The sequence below is a fragment of the Phycodurus eques genome, chromosome 22 (assembly GCF_024500275.1).
Source record: "Phycodurus eques isolate BA_2022a chromosome 22, UOR_Pequ_1.1, whole genome shotgun sequence".
NCBI lineage: Eukaryota > Metazoa > Chordata > Actinopteri > Syngnathiformes > Syngnathidae > Phycodurus > Phycodurus eques.
In genome coordinates this window covers 5,147,517-5,165,625 of record NC_084546.1, presented here as the reverse complement: position 1 = coordinate 5,165,625, position 18,109 = coordinate 5,147,517, and the positions used below count along the sequence as shown (strand labels likewise).

Here is an 18,109-nt window from a genome sequence, read left to right as displayed (position 1 = left end):
GATAAAATCATCTATTTATGTCACAAGTAGTTTCTCAACGTCGCAATGTTGGGTGTAAAATCCGATTTTATACAAGACGTCCGGGTAAAGCTTTAATTTTGAAAAGCCGCTTCGCGGAAGTGGTGGTGTTGATTTGGCAGGAGGTTTTATTTGTGCTTTGCCCAGTTTCGGACTCGTTGTCCACACGTACACACACAACTGGGCGCGCGCGCGTGCGTGTGTGTGTGTGTAGAGTGTGAGTGTGTCTGTGTCTGTGCGCCTCTTATTTGCCCGTTTAGTTTTCTTCGCGGGTCGAGAATGCTCTTGTCAACATCACAACAAGTCGCCCTGGCGTTCACGGCGGTGCTGTTCACGTTCGTCGTCCTCCCGAAGATGTTCGGCGTTGGCACTGGGACGAAGGAGACGAGGCTCGACCCTCGCTACTCCAGGAAAGGTGACGTCATTCCGGATTAATTATTCTCATTAGACAGTACTGCTCGTTGACCACCGTACTGTTAAAATCAGTATAAAAGGCCAAGAATATTCTCATAATTGTCCATAAACGTATTTACAGATTTATCTGGAATTATTAAATAGATGAATAATCTATTTAAAGTGTATTTTTTGCTAGCTGAAGAGACAGTGCCGATGTGGTGGGAACACAGACAGTTCTGGGGATTGTTTCAAATTCTCCCTATCTTATAAAAATACACACTTGAACTTGCACACTGTTACCATTTCACTATCACTTTAGGAAAAGTCATCCGATTTCAGGGTGATTGAATTTGACATTTGGGCTATTTGTATTTGTCCGTCAAAACTGGACATATTTGACCTAAACGTATGTAAGGGTTGAAATACAGCCAGCCAATCCACCACGATGCATGAAAACTTGATTTCCCGTTCACCCTGCATTGAACCGAACGATATAGGTGCGGCAGTAGGTCCGTCGGTCAGCACGGGCGCCCCCAGCTCACATCAGTCGGCCGAGAGCGTGCAGCAGATGAAGAGGCTGATGGAGCAGGAGCTGAAGGCCGACAAATTCAAATCCAACAATAACAGCAAGGGCTACGTGTTCACGCTCATGCCGTTGTACGCCGTTGGGGTCGGGGTGTTTGCGGCGTACAAGTTTCTGAAGGTAGGCTCGAATTCAACGCCGATAACGCCAAATGAGTGAAATTCACCTTTCCACATTGATTTACTGGTCATACTGTTTCAGATTACAAATTGTCCGAATAAAGGCTTCCCCTAATCTGCACGTCAGTAAATAAACATCCTGGCTCCCGTTTGCGGAAATGTGATCTTAATATTTTTGTCTTCATCTACAGATCAAGTCTTCAGATGACCAGGCACAAAAGGACAAATTTGCAAAAGGAGCCAAAAAATCGGCCGAAGCAGGTGTGTTTTGCATACGCTGGAATTTGCATTTGAATACCTTGTGTTTGTTTTACTCTGATATTTGTTTACGGAAAGTAATTGAAATGTGTGGGTGTGTTTATTTTTCCTGCAGAGAACCAGTTGAGCGAACTGGAACAAAGGCTCGCGCAAACAGAGAGGATGCTCAATTCCATTCTCATCCAGCTTGACCCGCTCACAAACTGGTGAGTGGTCCCATTTTGCTATTTATAGGTATATGTTTGAGAACAAAATGAACATTTTACATTACAAATATTGTCATTTGGCGTATTTATTTGCAGAAAATGAAAATAACCATTGTTTTCCTGAGTACAGTATGTTTTTTTGTTGTTGTTTTTTTTAAACCACCTTCCTTTCTTGCACTGTGGAACCATAAAAGTCAACTTCCAATGTTTTATGTTGATCACTGTTTTCCTCTTTGGCATCACAAGTTGTGTATAGATGCCATAAGATGGTGACAAGGTACTTAAAGATTGAGAAACCATCAAGCTTCTCGCATGTACACAAACATGACTCATGTTACATAAACAAATTATCAGCAGACAACACAAACAAACCAAATTAGCATATTGGCCAAAATAACAACTAGGCGGGGATTCTCTGTATAAGTGCTCATCGTTGGAGGATGCCCGGCGGGATTTATACTCCGACAATGCTTTTCATGGCGACAATTGTAGAAGATGCCAAATCTACACTTATCTCTCCTCATCGGTCATCAGTGCCAAATCCGTGGCCCAGGAGCAGAAGAACGAGATCTTGACCCAACTCCAGACCATCCGCTACCTTATGAAAAAAAGAGGAATGGACTGTCCGCCTTTGAACGGTGAGTGCGCCTCCAGACCTTGTTAAAGTGTCATGTTAAGGGGGGAAAAAAACTTGAGCGTCCACGTTGCGACACTTTGCGTCTCATTTTACTCTGTCGTTGGCGTCGACCACTTTGCGAAAGGTTCTGCCAGACGGAATGCGGACAATTTACTCGCACATTGACTTGGATGCCGCTGTGTTGGTATAGAGAAGCGGCAAAGTGCCCTTTAGTAACGATTCGATTCAAATGTATTGCGGAAATACAAATGGCACGGGGTTGGAAAGTGTATGTTTAATTTACATAACAAATATGATTCGTTTTAGACAACCTTCACGGGCTTTATTGTTATGTTGCGACGAACGAGCGCTCTCCCGATCATACTGTGCGTACTAAATGTTCCTAGCTATGTTGTGACTACTAGCTGCTATTCGATCAAGATAAGATGAGTGCAGCTGGACAAAGATAGTTGTTTTGTTTTCTTTCTCTGTCTCTCTCACTGCGATATAACGAAAGGGATTTTTGTCTGAGCTTCAGCGAGGGGTGACAACGCGTAAGACCTTTTCCTCTCTTTGCGAAGACTTTTCTTTCTTTTTTGTAAGAAAAACCCGCCAAGACGAGAGTGCTTCCTTACTTATTCTGTCAGGAAATAGATTTGCCAAAACCGTTGGTGTCAGCAGTGCACTTCAACAAGCGTTTTAAAAAAAAAAAAAAAAAAAAAAAAAAAAAAAAGATTACGTGGAAATGTATTGTATTTGAAAGTTAAATACAACTGAACTGCACTTAACAAATTTACTATGCTGGATCCTAGATTTTTTTTTTTGTATCAGTTGCACTGTTTGAACGTTTGATTAATTGATTTTTTTTAATTATTATTTTTTACGTACCACGAGAGCCCTTGTACGATACTTTGATTTTCATTGGGCTAAAAAAATAAGTGTACTTAAAATGGTGAACCAACGTAATCTGTGCACTTATCTCTGTATGTGTATTGCAAATCCTGTAGTTTTATTTGGCCCTCTTTTTTAAATAATTTTTTAATTCACAATTTCATATTCATAACTATTGTGGAACTTCAGCAAGTCAAGGTAAAATTGAAAGAAACATATTGGCGGCAATCTTTTGTGCTCAAGGGCCCTGTTTGGTTTATAAAACTGTCAGCTGGGCCAAATCCTTTGGCGAAAGTAAAAGTTAAAAGGTGGACGTAATAATAGTTTCTTTTAATAATGGAATATTAACTCATTTTCATGTTTGAATTTTGTATGAGAACATATTTAATAAGCGGTTTAATCACAATGAATTGACCACAATTTGAATTTAAAATATGTAAAATCCTTTTTTACTCATAGTTTTATAATGTGCAATGTTACAGTGGCTTGAATTCTTTTTAAATCAAGTGTTGTTTAGTACAACTGAGTTGTATTTATCTTTAAAGCGCACATTTGCATTTCATCTTTCACAACCGTTTTAAGATATTTTTTGGACAATCAACAATTTGGATTTAACATTGCCGTTTACTCTTTCTGACTTGTAGAGTCCTGCTTCGAGCAGAGTCTGGACCACCTCATCGAAACGCTGGGGGCCAGGGAGACTTCGCCGCACGCCGACAAAAGCTCGGAAAAGTCAGGAGGCGGCGACATGAAGGAACCTCTCCCGGAAAGATCGGAGGGGGAAACGGCGGAAGGGAACGCAGACGACGCCGAGGAGGAAGCCGAGGAGGCCGACGAAGAGGAGCGAACGGAGGAAGAGGAAGGATGCGAGGAGTTTGATGTCAGGCCTTCGCTCGAGGACGCAAACCACGAGGATGGCGGCCAAGAGCGGCGGGCGTGCGGCCTCAGGCGGCGCAACGTTCCGGAATGAACTCACTGCGGGCAGTAGCTTACTGTATAGGATTATTTATTGTCTGAAAATTAGTCACAAAGTCCTTGTCTCTCCCTCCCTCTCAAGAAAAAAAAAATGTTCAATCACTGAATGCACAGGGCCAGTTGTTTCTGATATAATGTGAGTGCAGTCTGTCCTCTGTTCCATCAGCAGCTGTTATTCAATGTGGGGGAAAAAAAAAAAAAAAAAAAAGATTTAGACGTGCCTTTTTAAAGTTGGGAGTGAACTGACTAAGGCAAAATTTTAATTTTGGATTTAATCGGGTTTTTAAAATCTCATCGAACTGGAATTGTTTATAAAACCACGTGTCTAGTATGGCTAATACGATTTTTATTTTTATTTTAACCGATGCATTTTCATACAGTTTTGGTCATGTTTAATTAAAATAATATAAATATGTTTTGTAAATGATTAAATGACATAGTAAAGGTAATTACAGTCCCCCCCCCCCCCCCCCCAAAAAAAAAATGCGTATTCCTTATGTGACTTTAAAGTCCTTTCAAATAAGTTTTAAAAGTCAAAAGTCTCGCTGCATGTTTTTGTGACTTCCTTGCCTGCAAAATGTTATAGCATGGTATAATCTTTAAAAAAAAAAAAAAAAAGTGTGAACTCACAATTAATCTTTAATATTGTCACTGTTCTCCTTCCTCGTGCTTCATAATCGTTTGATACATCCAAAGTTTAATTGGCGTCATTCAGTTACTGTCCCTTACCTGGAATTATATGAAAACAAAAATGGTCCTTGTTTTTATTTTGTTTGGATTTTGTATGCGTTGCATTGCATTTATTGTCTTTTTAAACAAAATTCTCCTTAGTTTCTCCCAATATTTGTGAATTGTGGAAGTGGTGGGCAAAAACACATTTCTAAAGAAATAAATGGATAAAAGATTGACGGATGTGCAATTTATTTTTATTTTTATTTTTTTGCTCTGGCCATATTTATTGGTAAAGTTCACATTTTTATATTTCATTTAGGCAAGTCATTTGATGGGTATATATATTAAAAAAAAAGTGTCATGGAATTTAAAAAAAACTTTTTTTTAAAGAAATACACATACAAAAATGTTGGGACGTTGGATTCACAGTATTTTTGTGTATGTTGTTTCATTGCTTTCTATTTTTAATGCAGTGAAATATTGCAGAAAATATGAAATAGTACCATGGAAATGAAACTTTTTACATCCATCTCTTACCTTGAAATGTCAGATTGATGAAAGTTCTCATTATGTCCTGTAGATGGCGTTACAATAACAGGGAACGAGAAATGAAGCCTCAAAGATATTATTAATCTCTGACCTTATGATGTAGGAACAAATATTTCCTCCCTCATAGAGTTTCAGTTAATAACTCTATTCTACATGTAAAGGGAATTTTGAAATATTGAACTCAGCGAGCACACATCATACCCTATCGGCATACTTTCGAAATGTGACCTAATTAGAGAAGTTCTGCCGGGTGAAATAAACCAAGTGCCTTCATCACAACTCCTAATTAGATATACAGCGTTTATTAATGACTTCCTCTCATTGCGGCACGGAAACCAAGTTGTGGGATTGGTCGCAAATTAGCTTCTCAATTAAGGAAGGCAACATTTAATCAGCTCAGTGTTCCTCCGCTGGGATTTTGGCCTAATTCCTTCCGAGTGGTCTGCTGTTCGCAGGATAAAGTCTTTGCATTATTGTGCCAGGTGCTTTTTGAATGGACGTTCACTAATCACGCTCGAGACGTTCTCGAGGGTTTAGAAGGAAAATGTGTATTTTTTTGAGAGAAGGATTAAAAGTGTTCAAAACATGCTCAGCAGTGTTGACATGCTTGAAAGGTCTGATGACTCGGCCACAAAATGTAAAACCATTTTTAAACATTTGACAGCAATAAAAATACACTGTCTTTTTTTTTTTTTCTTTTCACCCTGAAATTGAACTGTCTGTGTACCCACCACATTTTGAAAGGTTCCCACCGAAACATGTTTGTCTTTTTAAGGTTCATAGGGCAATCTCGAAACAGTAAAAGAGTCCAAGTTATGTATACGCGTGTCATGGGGAAATTTCAGAGTCCAAGTCATGTATTTCTATTTATGGAACAGTGGTAGCAGCTTGAAACATTCCTGAGAACTGTCTGGGTTCCCACCACATTTGCCTTTCTTCCACAATATTTTGACATCTTTTATTGTACTGTATTCTCTTCTGTATAATCTTAACTTGCAAGCATTTCTAGCCCACTAAACCTGATCATGATGTCATTCTTCCGCCTTCGTGAAGTATTTATATGTATTTTAAAGTGTCCTTTTGGACCCTTGGATGTCTTCAAAGTCGGCAGGGTTGTGTTGCCGGACCTTTGAAAGTGCCGCTATCACGCTTCATCAGTTCTAAATCGTGGCGACGGTGTAGTTGGGTGGAGTTCAAACGGCAGAACGTTCCCCCGTCTCCGTCTGACAGGCCTTCTCGCTCTGTAGTTCCCCCACGTAAATATGCAAAATTCAGCAAGATTACTAATCATGCACTGGAGATTGTGTGGGATATTAACCACGTTTTTGAATACTACCTGCTCGTACTCCTAAACCACTCTTCTGCAAAGAGACGAAAATGGAATTAGCGCACTCTAGTTCTCACTGGCTCTGTTGCGTTCGACCTTTTCGTTGACCGTAAGATACAGTACTTCATTCACATAATTGCCAGATTGCCCCCAAATCGATTGTTTTCTTTTAATTGGTGAACTAAAATGACCCAAGTCATGACTCGACTTGCAGAAAGTTAGCGGAGACTGGACTCGCTGGATTTCTGCCGCAGCAAGTTGAAGGCTCAGACTCGATGACTTCAGTACGACTCGCGGCCTCCTCCTTCTTTGCTCCGGCCGAGAACCTCGTCTTTCCGAAGAAAGGTTGTTATTTTACCCTGCAATTCCCTGATAAGGATCAGCTACCCGGCTCCTCTATTTTTAGAGCTGAGCGATGGCAAGGATGTGGGAAAAAGACTCAGTCTGGGTTCTATTTTAAAGTACATTACATTACATTTGCTCCGAAGGGACTTTGGATTCCAAGTACTGCAGTTGAGTCTCAGGAAAGGTCACCCTGAAGGCACGCTCTTTACTTTTTCCTGTAAGCGTGAGAGCAGACAGGGACCATCTTGGCCCACAAGCTTCATTCTCTGCGATGAATGCTCTCATTAGGACATCAGTGAGCAGCCCAATTTTGCATTGTCACCAAATGGCGCGCTTGAAATGGAAGTGGGTGGCAGCACTTCAAAATGAAGAATACAAACAAACAAATTGGTTTTTTTTGCTTTTTTTCTTCCCCACAAATGTTACATTGGCCTTAAAATCATCTGGCAAATCCAAGGGCTTCTACAAAGTCATTGGAGGTCACGGCCATCTTTTGCAATCCAGTCGTGGAATATGTCTCCATTTTGTGGACTTTAGGGATTTTGTTTTCTTCTCTCGCTTTGACCTTTCAAAGCAATTTTCCGTCGGGATTGTTTGAACGCACGGATCGTGACAGCAATCCAATCGGACCGCTGATTGTTTTGACCCGTGAGGGTTAAAAAATAAAATAAAAAATCTTATTGTGATGACACCATCCGCTTCAGTGATATTCCATTCATAACCCCTTTGGTCAGAAATGGAAAAAAAAACAAAAAAAACAGACGCGAGCAAATTGAATAAAGTCGATGTCGATACTAGCGACAAAACGAGAAACTGACTGGTAGCAAAAGATAAAAAATAAATAAAAGAGAGACCAATACCAAGCAGGGAAGAATAAGAAATAAGAGCATCTTGGAATTATATATTAAAAAAAAAAAAAACAGCCTCTCATGATTGCTTAACTCCGATCCCAGCCCCATTAATTCCATTCCGTACAGATGTAATCACAACAAGTAATGAGTAATTAGGTTACTCGGAGGCTGCCGTTTCACAAAGCGGCTGTTCTGTCCATTCGGGAATAACGAGGCGCGTAATTAAAGGCGAGCCTCCTGCTTTGGCTCTCTGTTGATTGAGTTGTGCTCAAACTTACTCAAGATGTCACTCTCTCCTCCTCGATCACCAAAAATGGAGTGAAGACAGTCGCAATATGAAGTGCACGTTTTCAATTCGAATTTTTTTTCATATCTATGGGCTTCAAACAGTCATTGTCTGCAAACGATGTTCTCTAACGCGTTACAAATGATGGTGACATTTAGAATTCTGTTGTAGAAATGGAGGTACTCTGCAGAAAATAGCTGTAATTCCTAAATGGTAAAATGTCATATTTAGGTCCACACTTCCCATTCTAATTTCTTTACATCAAATATCATGTTAAAATACTGTATGTCTAATGAAATAGACATCGAGATTACAAGTAAAGAGAGCAGCTTTATTTCCCTCAGTTTCTGTCTGTTTCCTTCGATGCGAAATTCAACAGGAGAGCAACAGAGATGCGCGGCGGAGGGATGACTCATCTTTTTTTTTTCTTCTTCTCCACGCTGTAACTCTAAAATGCCAGCGCGCAATCAAGAACCAGCTTCCAATTATAAGCTCCGTTCAGTTGAATGAGATTCAACCACTGAATCCTTCAATCACGCACGATAATGTTTATGCCATGACGAAATAAGCCGTTTCTAATTCTAAAGTCAGTTGTCTCCTAGAACAGCTGAACTTTATTTGGGGTTCGAGGCACTTTAAACGGTGGCAGTTGTGTGCTGACTTCCATTGAATATGAGTTTGAATATCATGAACTGAACACGGCCAAATCCCCAGTTTGTGGCAGTTTCTGGTATGGACAATATGTGTCCTCAGTTATAAGAGAGTGTGCACACTAGTGCAACCACTATCTCAGTTTGGAGCTGTTTTTCTTCAGTTCTAACTCAAGGCGGAAGGAATTATGAACAGTTCCAAGTACAGGTCGGTGTTAGCATAAAACCTGCTTCTGCTAGAAAGCCCCCCCGCCCCCAAAAGGGGCAGGGAAAGCCTACCAGAGCACGCAGTGAACTTTATTTTGGTTCAATCGCGGACACTTTAAATAGTGGCAGATTTGCAGTGAACGCAGCCACATCCCAGTAATGAGAGGGTGTGCACACTTTTGCAAGCACATGATCTCAGTGTTGATTTTCAAGGGAAAGCGCAGTGACGGATGGGTCATGTTTTTGAGCGATGGAAATCCAAAATACCAGCGTGATATATGTGCGTTCTTATTTTTTTTGGGGGGGGGGGGGGAGCGAGCGTGACGCTGACGCGCGTCTGCGTCCTGGAGGTGGGCCGGGGCGGAGGAGCTCGACGCTCGTAAGCGCCACCGTGCGTCGTCTCGCACAGCGCCACAACAATGGGCACCGCGCGTTTGGCTTCCCGAAAGACCCGCAGGGGCGTCGAGCGCGTCCGATCGGCGACCGAAGCGAGCCCGCTGGAGCTTTTTCGCTGACCGGCATCAGGACCGCGGACCGCGCGCGCGCTGCCTCGCTCAACTTCCACCCGCCGCGTCTCCATCGAGTCATGTCTGATCCGGAGCGATGGGCAAGTTTGACGACAACGAGAGGATAATCCTCAACGTCGGGGGCACCAGGCACGAGACGTACAAGAGCACCCTGAAGACGCTGCCGGGGACGCGCCTGGCCCTGCTCGCCTCCGACTCTGACATCGGCTCGGTGCTGGATCAGCTGCAACAAGTCCCCGGCTTCATCGAGTACAACGCGCGGACCAACGAGTACTTCTTCGACCGCCACCCGGGCGTCTTCGCCTACGTGCTCAACTACTACCGCACCGGCAAGCTCCACTGCCCGGCGGATGTGTGCGGACCGCTGTTCGAGGAGGAGCTCTCCTTTTGGGGCATCGACGAGACGGACGTGGAGCCCTGCTGCTGGATGACGTACCGGCAGCACCGGGACGCCGAGGAGGCGCTGGACGTGTTCGAGCTCAACGTGGACAACGGGGAGCAGGAGGACGACGACGTGGGCAAGAGGCTCGGCATCGAGGACGCGGCCGCGGATGGGAGTGGCGGCCTGTGGAGGAAGTGGCAGCCGGTCGTCTGGAATCTGTTCGAGGACCCTTACTCCTCCAGGGCGGCCAGGGTAAGGACGCGCGGAGAATTCTGGTCGGCTCACCCGAAAGCACCTTATGATGATGAGAACAGTGCTTCTCAAACTTTTTACACCCAACCACCCCCCCCCCCCCCCACCCCACCCCACACACACAAAAAAAAATACTTTGCTCTCCAAGTACCTCCATGACCATCATAAAAAAAGTCTGTCGTGTAGTAAACCTACGTGTTCATCAAAAAGGCAAAAATATATTACATTTTATTGTAAGACTATGTCACATAGCACTGTGCTTATATATAACGAAAATGAAAAATGTGTACTTGTGGGGACTTTGCCCATTAAAAAAAGAATAATAATAATAATTAAAAAAACTTTTTGTCAACTTTGTCTGGCCTGACAGTAGAACTTTAGTTAAAAAAAAAAAAAAAAAATCAGCCCTCTCTGGTCCCATCCTACACCCTTTATTAGATTTTTTAAGAAAACACAGCGTCAGAGGAAAAACAACCAATCCGAGACAGAAGGCGTGAACGACGAGATGTCAGTCGCTGTGGCGTAATATCCACCCCGGAAAGCAAGAAATAGGGGTCTGAGACGAACAAACAAAAGCAGAGCGACCTCAAGCGGCTGAGGATTCAGAAGCAACGTGTTTGCTCAACAGATAAGTTCAGCACCGCTTTTTGATATTTCATTGTTTGCACAGTACAAAAAATACAATTTCAAACCAATAACATTTCGTGTTATGGTAACACTCCATTAGGAATTCGCGAATGTCAGCTTGTTGAGAGTGCTGAAGCTTTCTTCGTATTGCTCGCCAAATGTATGTCAACAGAAATATCAATAAATAATAGAAAAATCCATTTAAAACAAAAAGCACTTCAGCGGTTCAATTCAAATGTACTGCGTTCTCTGAGATTTAACGTTAGCCGCGATGTAGCACATTTCAAGAAGATAACTTGAAATGTCGTGTATTTTTGAATATTATTTTTTCAAATTCGATTCTGCGACATGTTGGCGCCCACCCAGCAACGCACCCCTGTGCGGCCCCACGTAATGCACATGCCAGAAACTGCCATTGGTGATCATATAAATGTATTACGAGAAGGGGACATTTTTTTTTTTTTTTCAATGGATTTTATTATTTCAGTAGATTGTGTAAATCATTGTGTCAGTCAGTTGTTTTTTGTCTAATGAACCAAAAAAAAACAACAACTGCTGCCTAAACGGATATTGCGCTTGTGTTTTCGTCACGTATTCATAGTCACACGCGCACACTTGTTGGCGGTGGGCTTTGTGTCACGTTCAAGGTGACCCAACGCTCAATTTTGTGCTACTTTATATAATATTTTCTATCTCGGAATATGGTTGCAATGTAAATAATGAGATTTTGACAACCTGCCTTGATTGTGAGTGATCCAAGCGCCAGAGCGATGATGAATCCGAAAATTCACTTATTATTTCCGCAGAAGTTCCATCCAGGACAATAGGTGACAAACCTCCGCTGCCTACATATGTGTTGCTAAGATACTCGTCCAGTTGGATGAAATCGGAGCAGCTTTGCAGATGGACTCCACTTCCTCTTTTGGCAAAACAATGAACTCACCTTGACAATTCTGCACTTGTGCAAACAAAAGCTGTATCAGGCGATGATGCACATAACACAGGCGGTTGGGGTCAATATATTTTTGGGGGGTGTGTTTACATTGTTGTTTTCCGATGACCGAAAGGTACTTTATGTTTTTTTTTTTTTTTTTTTTTTTTTCCTCCCGTTTCCAGGCGAGCCCAAACCCCAAAAGCACAAGACTGTCCCTTTAATGGACTTGCTTGCAAGTGCTCGTGCCAGCAGTCGTGTTTCTGTGGGCTCCCCACGCTCTTTCTATTGTTGTAGCCATCATGTTCTCGCTTCCCTCTCACACACAGCCCTCTTGAATCTGCATGCAGTGTGACCGAAACATGGGAGAATATCTGTTTTAATGTTTGTTTGTTTGTTTTTTTTCTGTAAAAAAAAAAAAAAAAATTACAAAAATTGCAAGAGTGTTAGGGCCACGCTGAGAGAGAGAAAACATAAATAAAAAAAGACACATTATGAGAATACAGAATGAAGTTGTAATTACAGGATAAATTCTGAATTCTATGAAAATAAAGTTGACATTTTTACATACTTGTAATATTACAAAAATACATAAAAATATAGTACTATATTTGATGAATAAAGTCATAACATTCTCATCGTAACAAACTCACATTTAAGTATCAATAGAATTATGTCAGAATTCTTACGATAATAAATTTTACCGATTACTTTTTTACAAGAATAAAGTCAAACTATCACGAGCTATTTGTATGGAAATTTTGATATTGTCAAAATTACAAGTTTGGGCTCAGAATATTACAAGAATAAAGTTGTAATTCTTAAGAGAATAAATTATACAGATTACATACTTTTAGTAGAAAAAAGTAATCATTTTACAAGAATAATGTCTTACTAATATGAGACTGTTGCATTTACGGTGGTGTGGGAATTCTGATATTCACCTAAAAAATTCTGACTACGCTCGTGATATGAGAATGAAGCTGTAATTTTGGTCACATAACGTAATAATATTACAAGAATAATGTAATATTTAGAGCATGAACTTCTACAGGTAATAATGCAAGAACATAAGGTGTTGATATTCATCGAATCAAGTCGTAATTTTTTTACGGATTGCATAAATGAAGAAGAATAAAGTCATACATAACTAAATTAATATAGCGACTATGATCACAATACCCTAACAGTACGACGTTACCTTTGTCTTTTTTCTCGTAACTTTCCAACCTGTTGTCTTGTGGTATTCGAACTTTTTTCGACTTCCGACATTGCGACTACTTTCCCCCTCGTAATGTTGTGATTTTTGTTTTGTTTTTGTTTTTAAATTCGCTGTTTCCCTCAGACTCTTTCGTAAAAATACTGCGTGTGAATTTATGGTTGTGTGTGGGGATTTTTTTGTGTTCATGTCCTGTGTGTTAATTTCGTGGATTTGTCCCTCTCATGTTTCTGTAGTTGGCCCTGGCTGAATTGTGATGGCAACAAACTAAACGAAAGACAAATTGCGACCGCCATCGATTTCATTTTCTACGTCTGCACCGCGAGGCAGATGTTTTACTGCCTGTACTGTAGTACCACCCCTGCCCCCCTTTCCCTTTGACTCGCACTCACCCACGCCCCCCCCAACATTTACGTTTCCTATCCCCGTCTACGATCTCATCTGAGACCGACGCTTGCTTTCTGCCACTTAAGAGGTTACAAATCCAACCTGTCTGGGCGCCGCCCGCCGCACGCCTGAAGACACCGAGGCCGGGCTGCACGCTCAGCCTCCGCGTTGTCATGGCAACATCATTGCTCATCACCACGGCCTGTTTTCACCGGGATCCGTCTGCTCTATGAAACACATTGATTTCCGAAACCTGCTAGACCGTGAACCCCCTTATTGCTCGGTTACCCCTTGGCGTGCCAGCTTGTTAGTTTCCAGGCGCTGATGCGTTGAAAATGAAGCGCGTTGGAGCGTGACTCATTCAAACCACGTGTGCATGCATCGTTGACGCCGATAAAAGTGACGGGTATTTTGGCGTCTTTGCATCGTGTTACCTGCTGTAGGTGGCGCCAACATGTTGCTCGCTTGCTACCGGTAACTTGACAGACCGTTTCCGTCGTAGCTGGTCGCTACATTTGATTCGGTACGAGGTGAACTCGATCTATATGCCATCCAATCCAAATCACAGGTATCTGCTGCCCCTCCAGCGATGAAACCATTTCTCAACTACAGTGGCTTTGAAAAGTCGACACACCCCTGTTCGCAGGTTTTTGTGAGATAAAGAAATGGGAGCAAGATAAATCATAAACAAAAAAACAATCTCCCATGAATGTAACTTAGAACATGTACAACTCAATTGAAAAAAAAAAACTCTTCAAAAATAAACTGAATTAATTAGGATACATTAGTGTGCACACCCTCATTTAAACAAGGTTGTGTTCACATTCAAATTCATGTTAATTGGGATCAGTACACAACTGCCATCATTTAAAGTGCCTCTGATTAACCCCAAATAAAGTTCAGTAGTTCAATTAGGATTGGGGTTCCTAAGAAACTGGTTGCTCTTTAAGTTATTCAACTCATAATTGAATAATTTTAACAGGTAATAGGAGGTTGAACATTAAAAGATTTTGTTTTTGAGATCAAATATGAGGACAAACTCACTGGGACACCTAAGAAGTGAAAGTCTCTGCGAAGACTTTGTAGAATTGTGGTTTAATTCATTCCAAAAGTGTTCGATGGGGTTCGTTGAATTATTTACTCAACTAAAATTGTCCAAAAAGTCAGTACTAGGAATGGGACAAATGTGTGCGTCTGATCTGTCGGTAAAAGACGCAATGTGAAATGTGAATTTCCACGAAGTTCACAGCAACGTATTCTGGTAAGAGGAGGGAGGTGGGGGTGGAGGGGGGGTAATGCAAAGTACTCTCCAAAAACAACAGTCTCTGTTTATTAAACCGACAAAGAAGGCCACCGCATCAACGGAAGCGTCAGTTATAGTGGCGCACATCCTGACCAAGCACAAAAAAGCCCTTCACCGAACGGGATCAATAAAGAGCCAGCAATCATGATTCTGGGAGCATAAAAAATAAGATCGGTTGACATATTTGTGAGAGTCACCCTTTTGATGAGTTAATCTTAGTTATTTTACGCAATATGAGTCCTGTACAGTGAATGCCCGCAATTTGCGGGGTATTGTGATCGAGCTCAGCCCCAAATAGTGAAAATCTGGGACTAACTGAAGCACCCCCTGAAAAAAAAAGGCATTTCTAATGGCCTCTATAGATGTCACAAGATGGTGGCGAAACACTTAACACAGACAGGATCGTAAAGCACCAACGCCATGCATCTAGCATGCACACAATTATGAACCCATGGTACATCGACGATGGCATTCAGTAGTTAAAATTATTTAAAACAAACGAACCGCCTTCACCAGGCCCCTCAATAGTGTTAGCTAGCATACCAGCCTAAATATGCAGGTGTATGCAATGTATTTTTCTAAATTATTGATGGATCTAAGAAATGTTACACAATATAAATGGCCAGCCACGAACAGTGAAAATTTGCAAATAGTTGAAGCCCCGCTGAAAGAGGGTTGCAATAACTTAGAGATGCCAGAAGATGGTGGCAATAATGCACATTTTTAATTGTGTTACATGAAAAACAAGCATATTCATTCTCGCGACGGAAATGAAGAATTTTAACAAATCTGTCGTGTAAAAGTAGCTCACAGAAACAAACAGTTGGAGACCCCTGATGTTACCTTTGAGCAGGACCACAGGTGTTTGAGGGCACTGCCTCATTCGGAAAACCCTGTCGAACCCCGTCGAGGCGGCTAATATAGGCCGACGCGTATACAGCAGCGGACCTAGGAAGGCGGGGCAAGCGTCTGTCCGAGCGTGGGCGCCGACGGCACGCTGCTGGGCCTGTTTGGAGCCGCTGTCAGTCATGTTAAGCCGTCCCGCCAATCACGACGGCGTGCCGGTGCTGTTAACTGTAACAGCTTGGCGTATTCGAGCAGTCTATCACGGGAACGGGAGGTTTGTTGTTGCTTAGGAGTCAACACACTGACGCTAACGTCGTGCTATTTGGGTTTATTAGTCACTGTTGATGCTACTGGAATGTTTTCTTCCTCGTCGGTGCCCTTCGATATGCGTGACAGCTGAGTTTTTATATGGACAAAATGGTAAGCAGAAACCAACATTAAAAAAAAAAAAAAACAGACAATCTGTAATGTTGATAATGTCGCTATCATTTGAGATAAATTGGCAATAAAGTACAGCCAGATCCACTAAAGTTGAATGCCCCTGAGGTCATACTCTAAGGTTTTGCTTCAGTTATGACATACAAGTACAGTCCAATATTGCACTCAGCACTTTTTCTTTATTTGTTTCTTTTAGCTAGGGTGCCGGTACATCTTCATGTTAATACAAGTGAATATTAATTGTCATCTTTTTTTAAATGTGTGAAACTTTGACAGATTTGGACTTAGACCAATGTTGCACTGCTTTGTTTATTAATTATGCTCTCCCCCCCAGTTAATTACATTGACACCACTGGATGTTTAACCAGGATATGAAAAAAAAAAAAAATGAATTTGGTAAGCAAACATCCGTAACATCCTCTTATTTCTTCTTCATTGGTTCCTGGGTGAATCATATGATAATATAGGGCACATCAGTGACCAGCAACGATGAAATTGCAGAAATATGTTTGCAGACAGAATAAGAAAAGAGACAGAGGCCTGTTGGACAGTTAATTAAGGCGACTCGATCAAGTATGCATGAATGGAGTTTTTCCTTCACAGTTGCCGGCTAAATCCGGCATCCCATCGGGCTTTTCACTCCCTGTCTTGTCTGTTGTCCTCATCTCTTCACCCCCCCCCCCCCCCCCCCCCCCTCGTCACACACTCTCAAATGCAAAATGAAGAACTTGCTCACTCACTTGCAAAGGGACTTTTCAATTATTTGGCGCCACAAGTCATGCACCAGATCCGGCATCCACGAGAAGTTAGTCTGACGACGTCCGTTTCCGTGAGCGTTTTTAAACGTCTTTAAGTGGAGAAGAGCAAATTGAGCCACTGAGACCTCGAGTAGGCGAGCTGCATTTGGACTATTTTAGATAAAAGGCATATCTTTCAGATGACTACTGGTCCAAATCAAGGTTTAGTTCCAATTTTGACAAAAACGGGGCAGTCCATTATTACACTCAGCACGGTTTCGTTTAGTTTGGGTGCCCGTGTGTCTGCATTTGAAATAAATATACAATTGTTAGAAGATCAGATCAATTATTCATGAAGGTATTAAAGAGCTAAATTATGACACAACCCTTTGGTCAATGGTCGGCATGACTTGCATTTGTTTGTAAATGAATGCACTCCTCTTTGTTCCGCTAAACAGTTTTGTGAGGCTTGAGAGGCAAAATCTTTAAAAAAAGAAAAAATATCAAATTTGCTCAGTCTGCAAAAATAAGCCAACATTATTTTAGCATGAAGCAGGTGTTGGGTCTTGAACTTTTTGCAGGTCAAACCCCTGATGGCTCCAGGATTAGACAGAAGATGTGCTTTGAGTTGGGTTCGCGTCATATGTATCATGCATTTATGGATGCGAAAGGTGTGCGCCTCGTCTCGGACCACCGGCAGAAGCGGTGATGCGCCAGCCCCGTGTTAAAATTCATATGAGCTATAAGGCAAATGTTTAGAGCCAATGCTGAATAATTCATGCGTATCATATTTGTTCCGAAAGACCGAATGTTTCCCAAGGACAACGGATTGACTGAAAGTTGTTGTTTTGCACAACCCCGAGGCTCTTTCCTTTAAAGGGATAATGCAAATTCTCACCGTCAGGCTCATATGAGTTTCCTGAGACTTGCCCCCAGCGGGCTCCTGTACCACAAACAGATTGTAGAAATGGAGAATTGCCTTAAACCTGTTTTCTTACTACAGTAACACACAATAGAGGCAAAATATTTACACTTGACTGTCAATAGGACAGTGAGTTACATCATTGTTGATTAATTACATGTTACGTTTTCTAAAGCCATCCTAAACGATGTAATATGAACAGTTTGACATTAAAGTAACGTTAAGATTTAGAAAATACAGAAATTTGCAACAAAAAAAACTTGGACCTTTAGGCAGTAGGACCGATAGTGACGAAGAATGAAAAAAAAATGAACACAAACAAAATAAAAGATTAACAGAAGAGAACAAAATGATCGCAGCAGCTCAGAGGGTGAGGGTGTTCATTGACAACACGCTCATATTTATTTGCAAGGGATCACATTTATTGCACATTTGTCTCCCAGGTGACACTCGGCTGCTCCACAGCTTTGATCTGAAAACCTCATTTGTCATCAACTGTCTGAGAGTGTTTGAGAATAGACAGGCGGATTGGAAACTGATGCATGAGACGCTTTGTAATTAAGGAGTCACAGTTAATCACATTTCAATA

At 41.7% G+C, this 18,109-nt stretch overlaps 2 protein-coding genes across 2 annotated transcripts in view; both read left to right on the top strand.

Annotated features, from left to right (window-relative positions):
- Nucleotides 1-133: 133 nt before the first annotated feature.
- On the top strand, nucleotides 134-4,970 carry ccdc107 (coiled-coil domain containing 107). The gene is made up of 6 exons (XM_061667828.1): nucleotides 134-433; nucleotides 912-1,117; nucleotides 1,308-1,377; nucleotides 1,490-1,580; nucleotides 2,115-2,218; nucleotides 3,732-4,970. Exons 1-6 carry the CDS (start codon nucleotides 298-300, stop codon nucleotides 4,055-4,057), a joined length of 933 nt encoding a protein of 310 aa, XP_061523812.1. The 5' UTR covers nucleotides 134-297; the 3' UTR covers nucleotides 4,058-4,970.
- Nucleotides 4,971-9,351: 4,381 nt separating this feature from the next.
- The window catches only part of LOC133397211 (potassium voltage-gated channel subfamily C member 2-like), a 32,450-nt gene continuing 23,692 nt past the window's right edge, over nucleotides 9,352-18,109 (top strand). Inside the window, 1 exon segment of the mRNA XM_061667827.1 lies at nucleotides 9,352-10,110. Within this exon segment, the coding sequence (XP_061523811.1) occupies nucleotides 9,553-10,110 (558 nt within the window). The 5' untranslated portion in view covers nucleotides 9,352-9,552.

What these genes read in the sequence shown, in the direction of transcription:
- ccdc107 (XM_061667828.1), top strand. Translation starts at nt 298, where the DNA reads ATGCTCTTGTCAACATCACAACAAGTCGCCCTGGCGTTCACGGCGGTG. An exon ending in CCCTCGCTACTCCAGGAAAG is followed by an intron (nt 434 to 911) that starts GTGACGTCATTC and finishes CGAACGATATAG; the next exon opens with GTGCGGCAGTAGGTCCGTCG. An exon ending in GGACTGTCCGCCTTTGAACG is followed by an intron (nt 2,219 to 3,731) that starts GTGAGTGCGCCT and finishes TCTGACTTGTAG; the next exon opens with AGTCCTGCTTCGAGCAGAGT.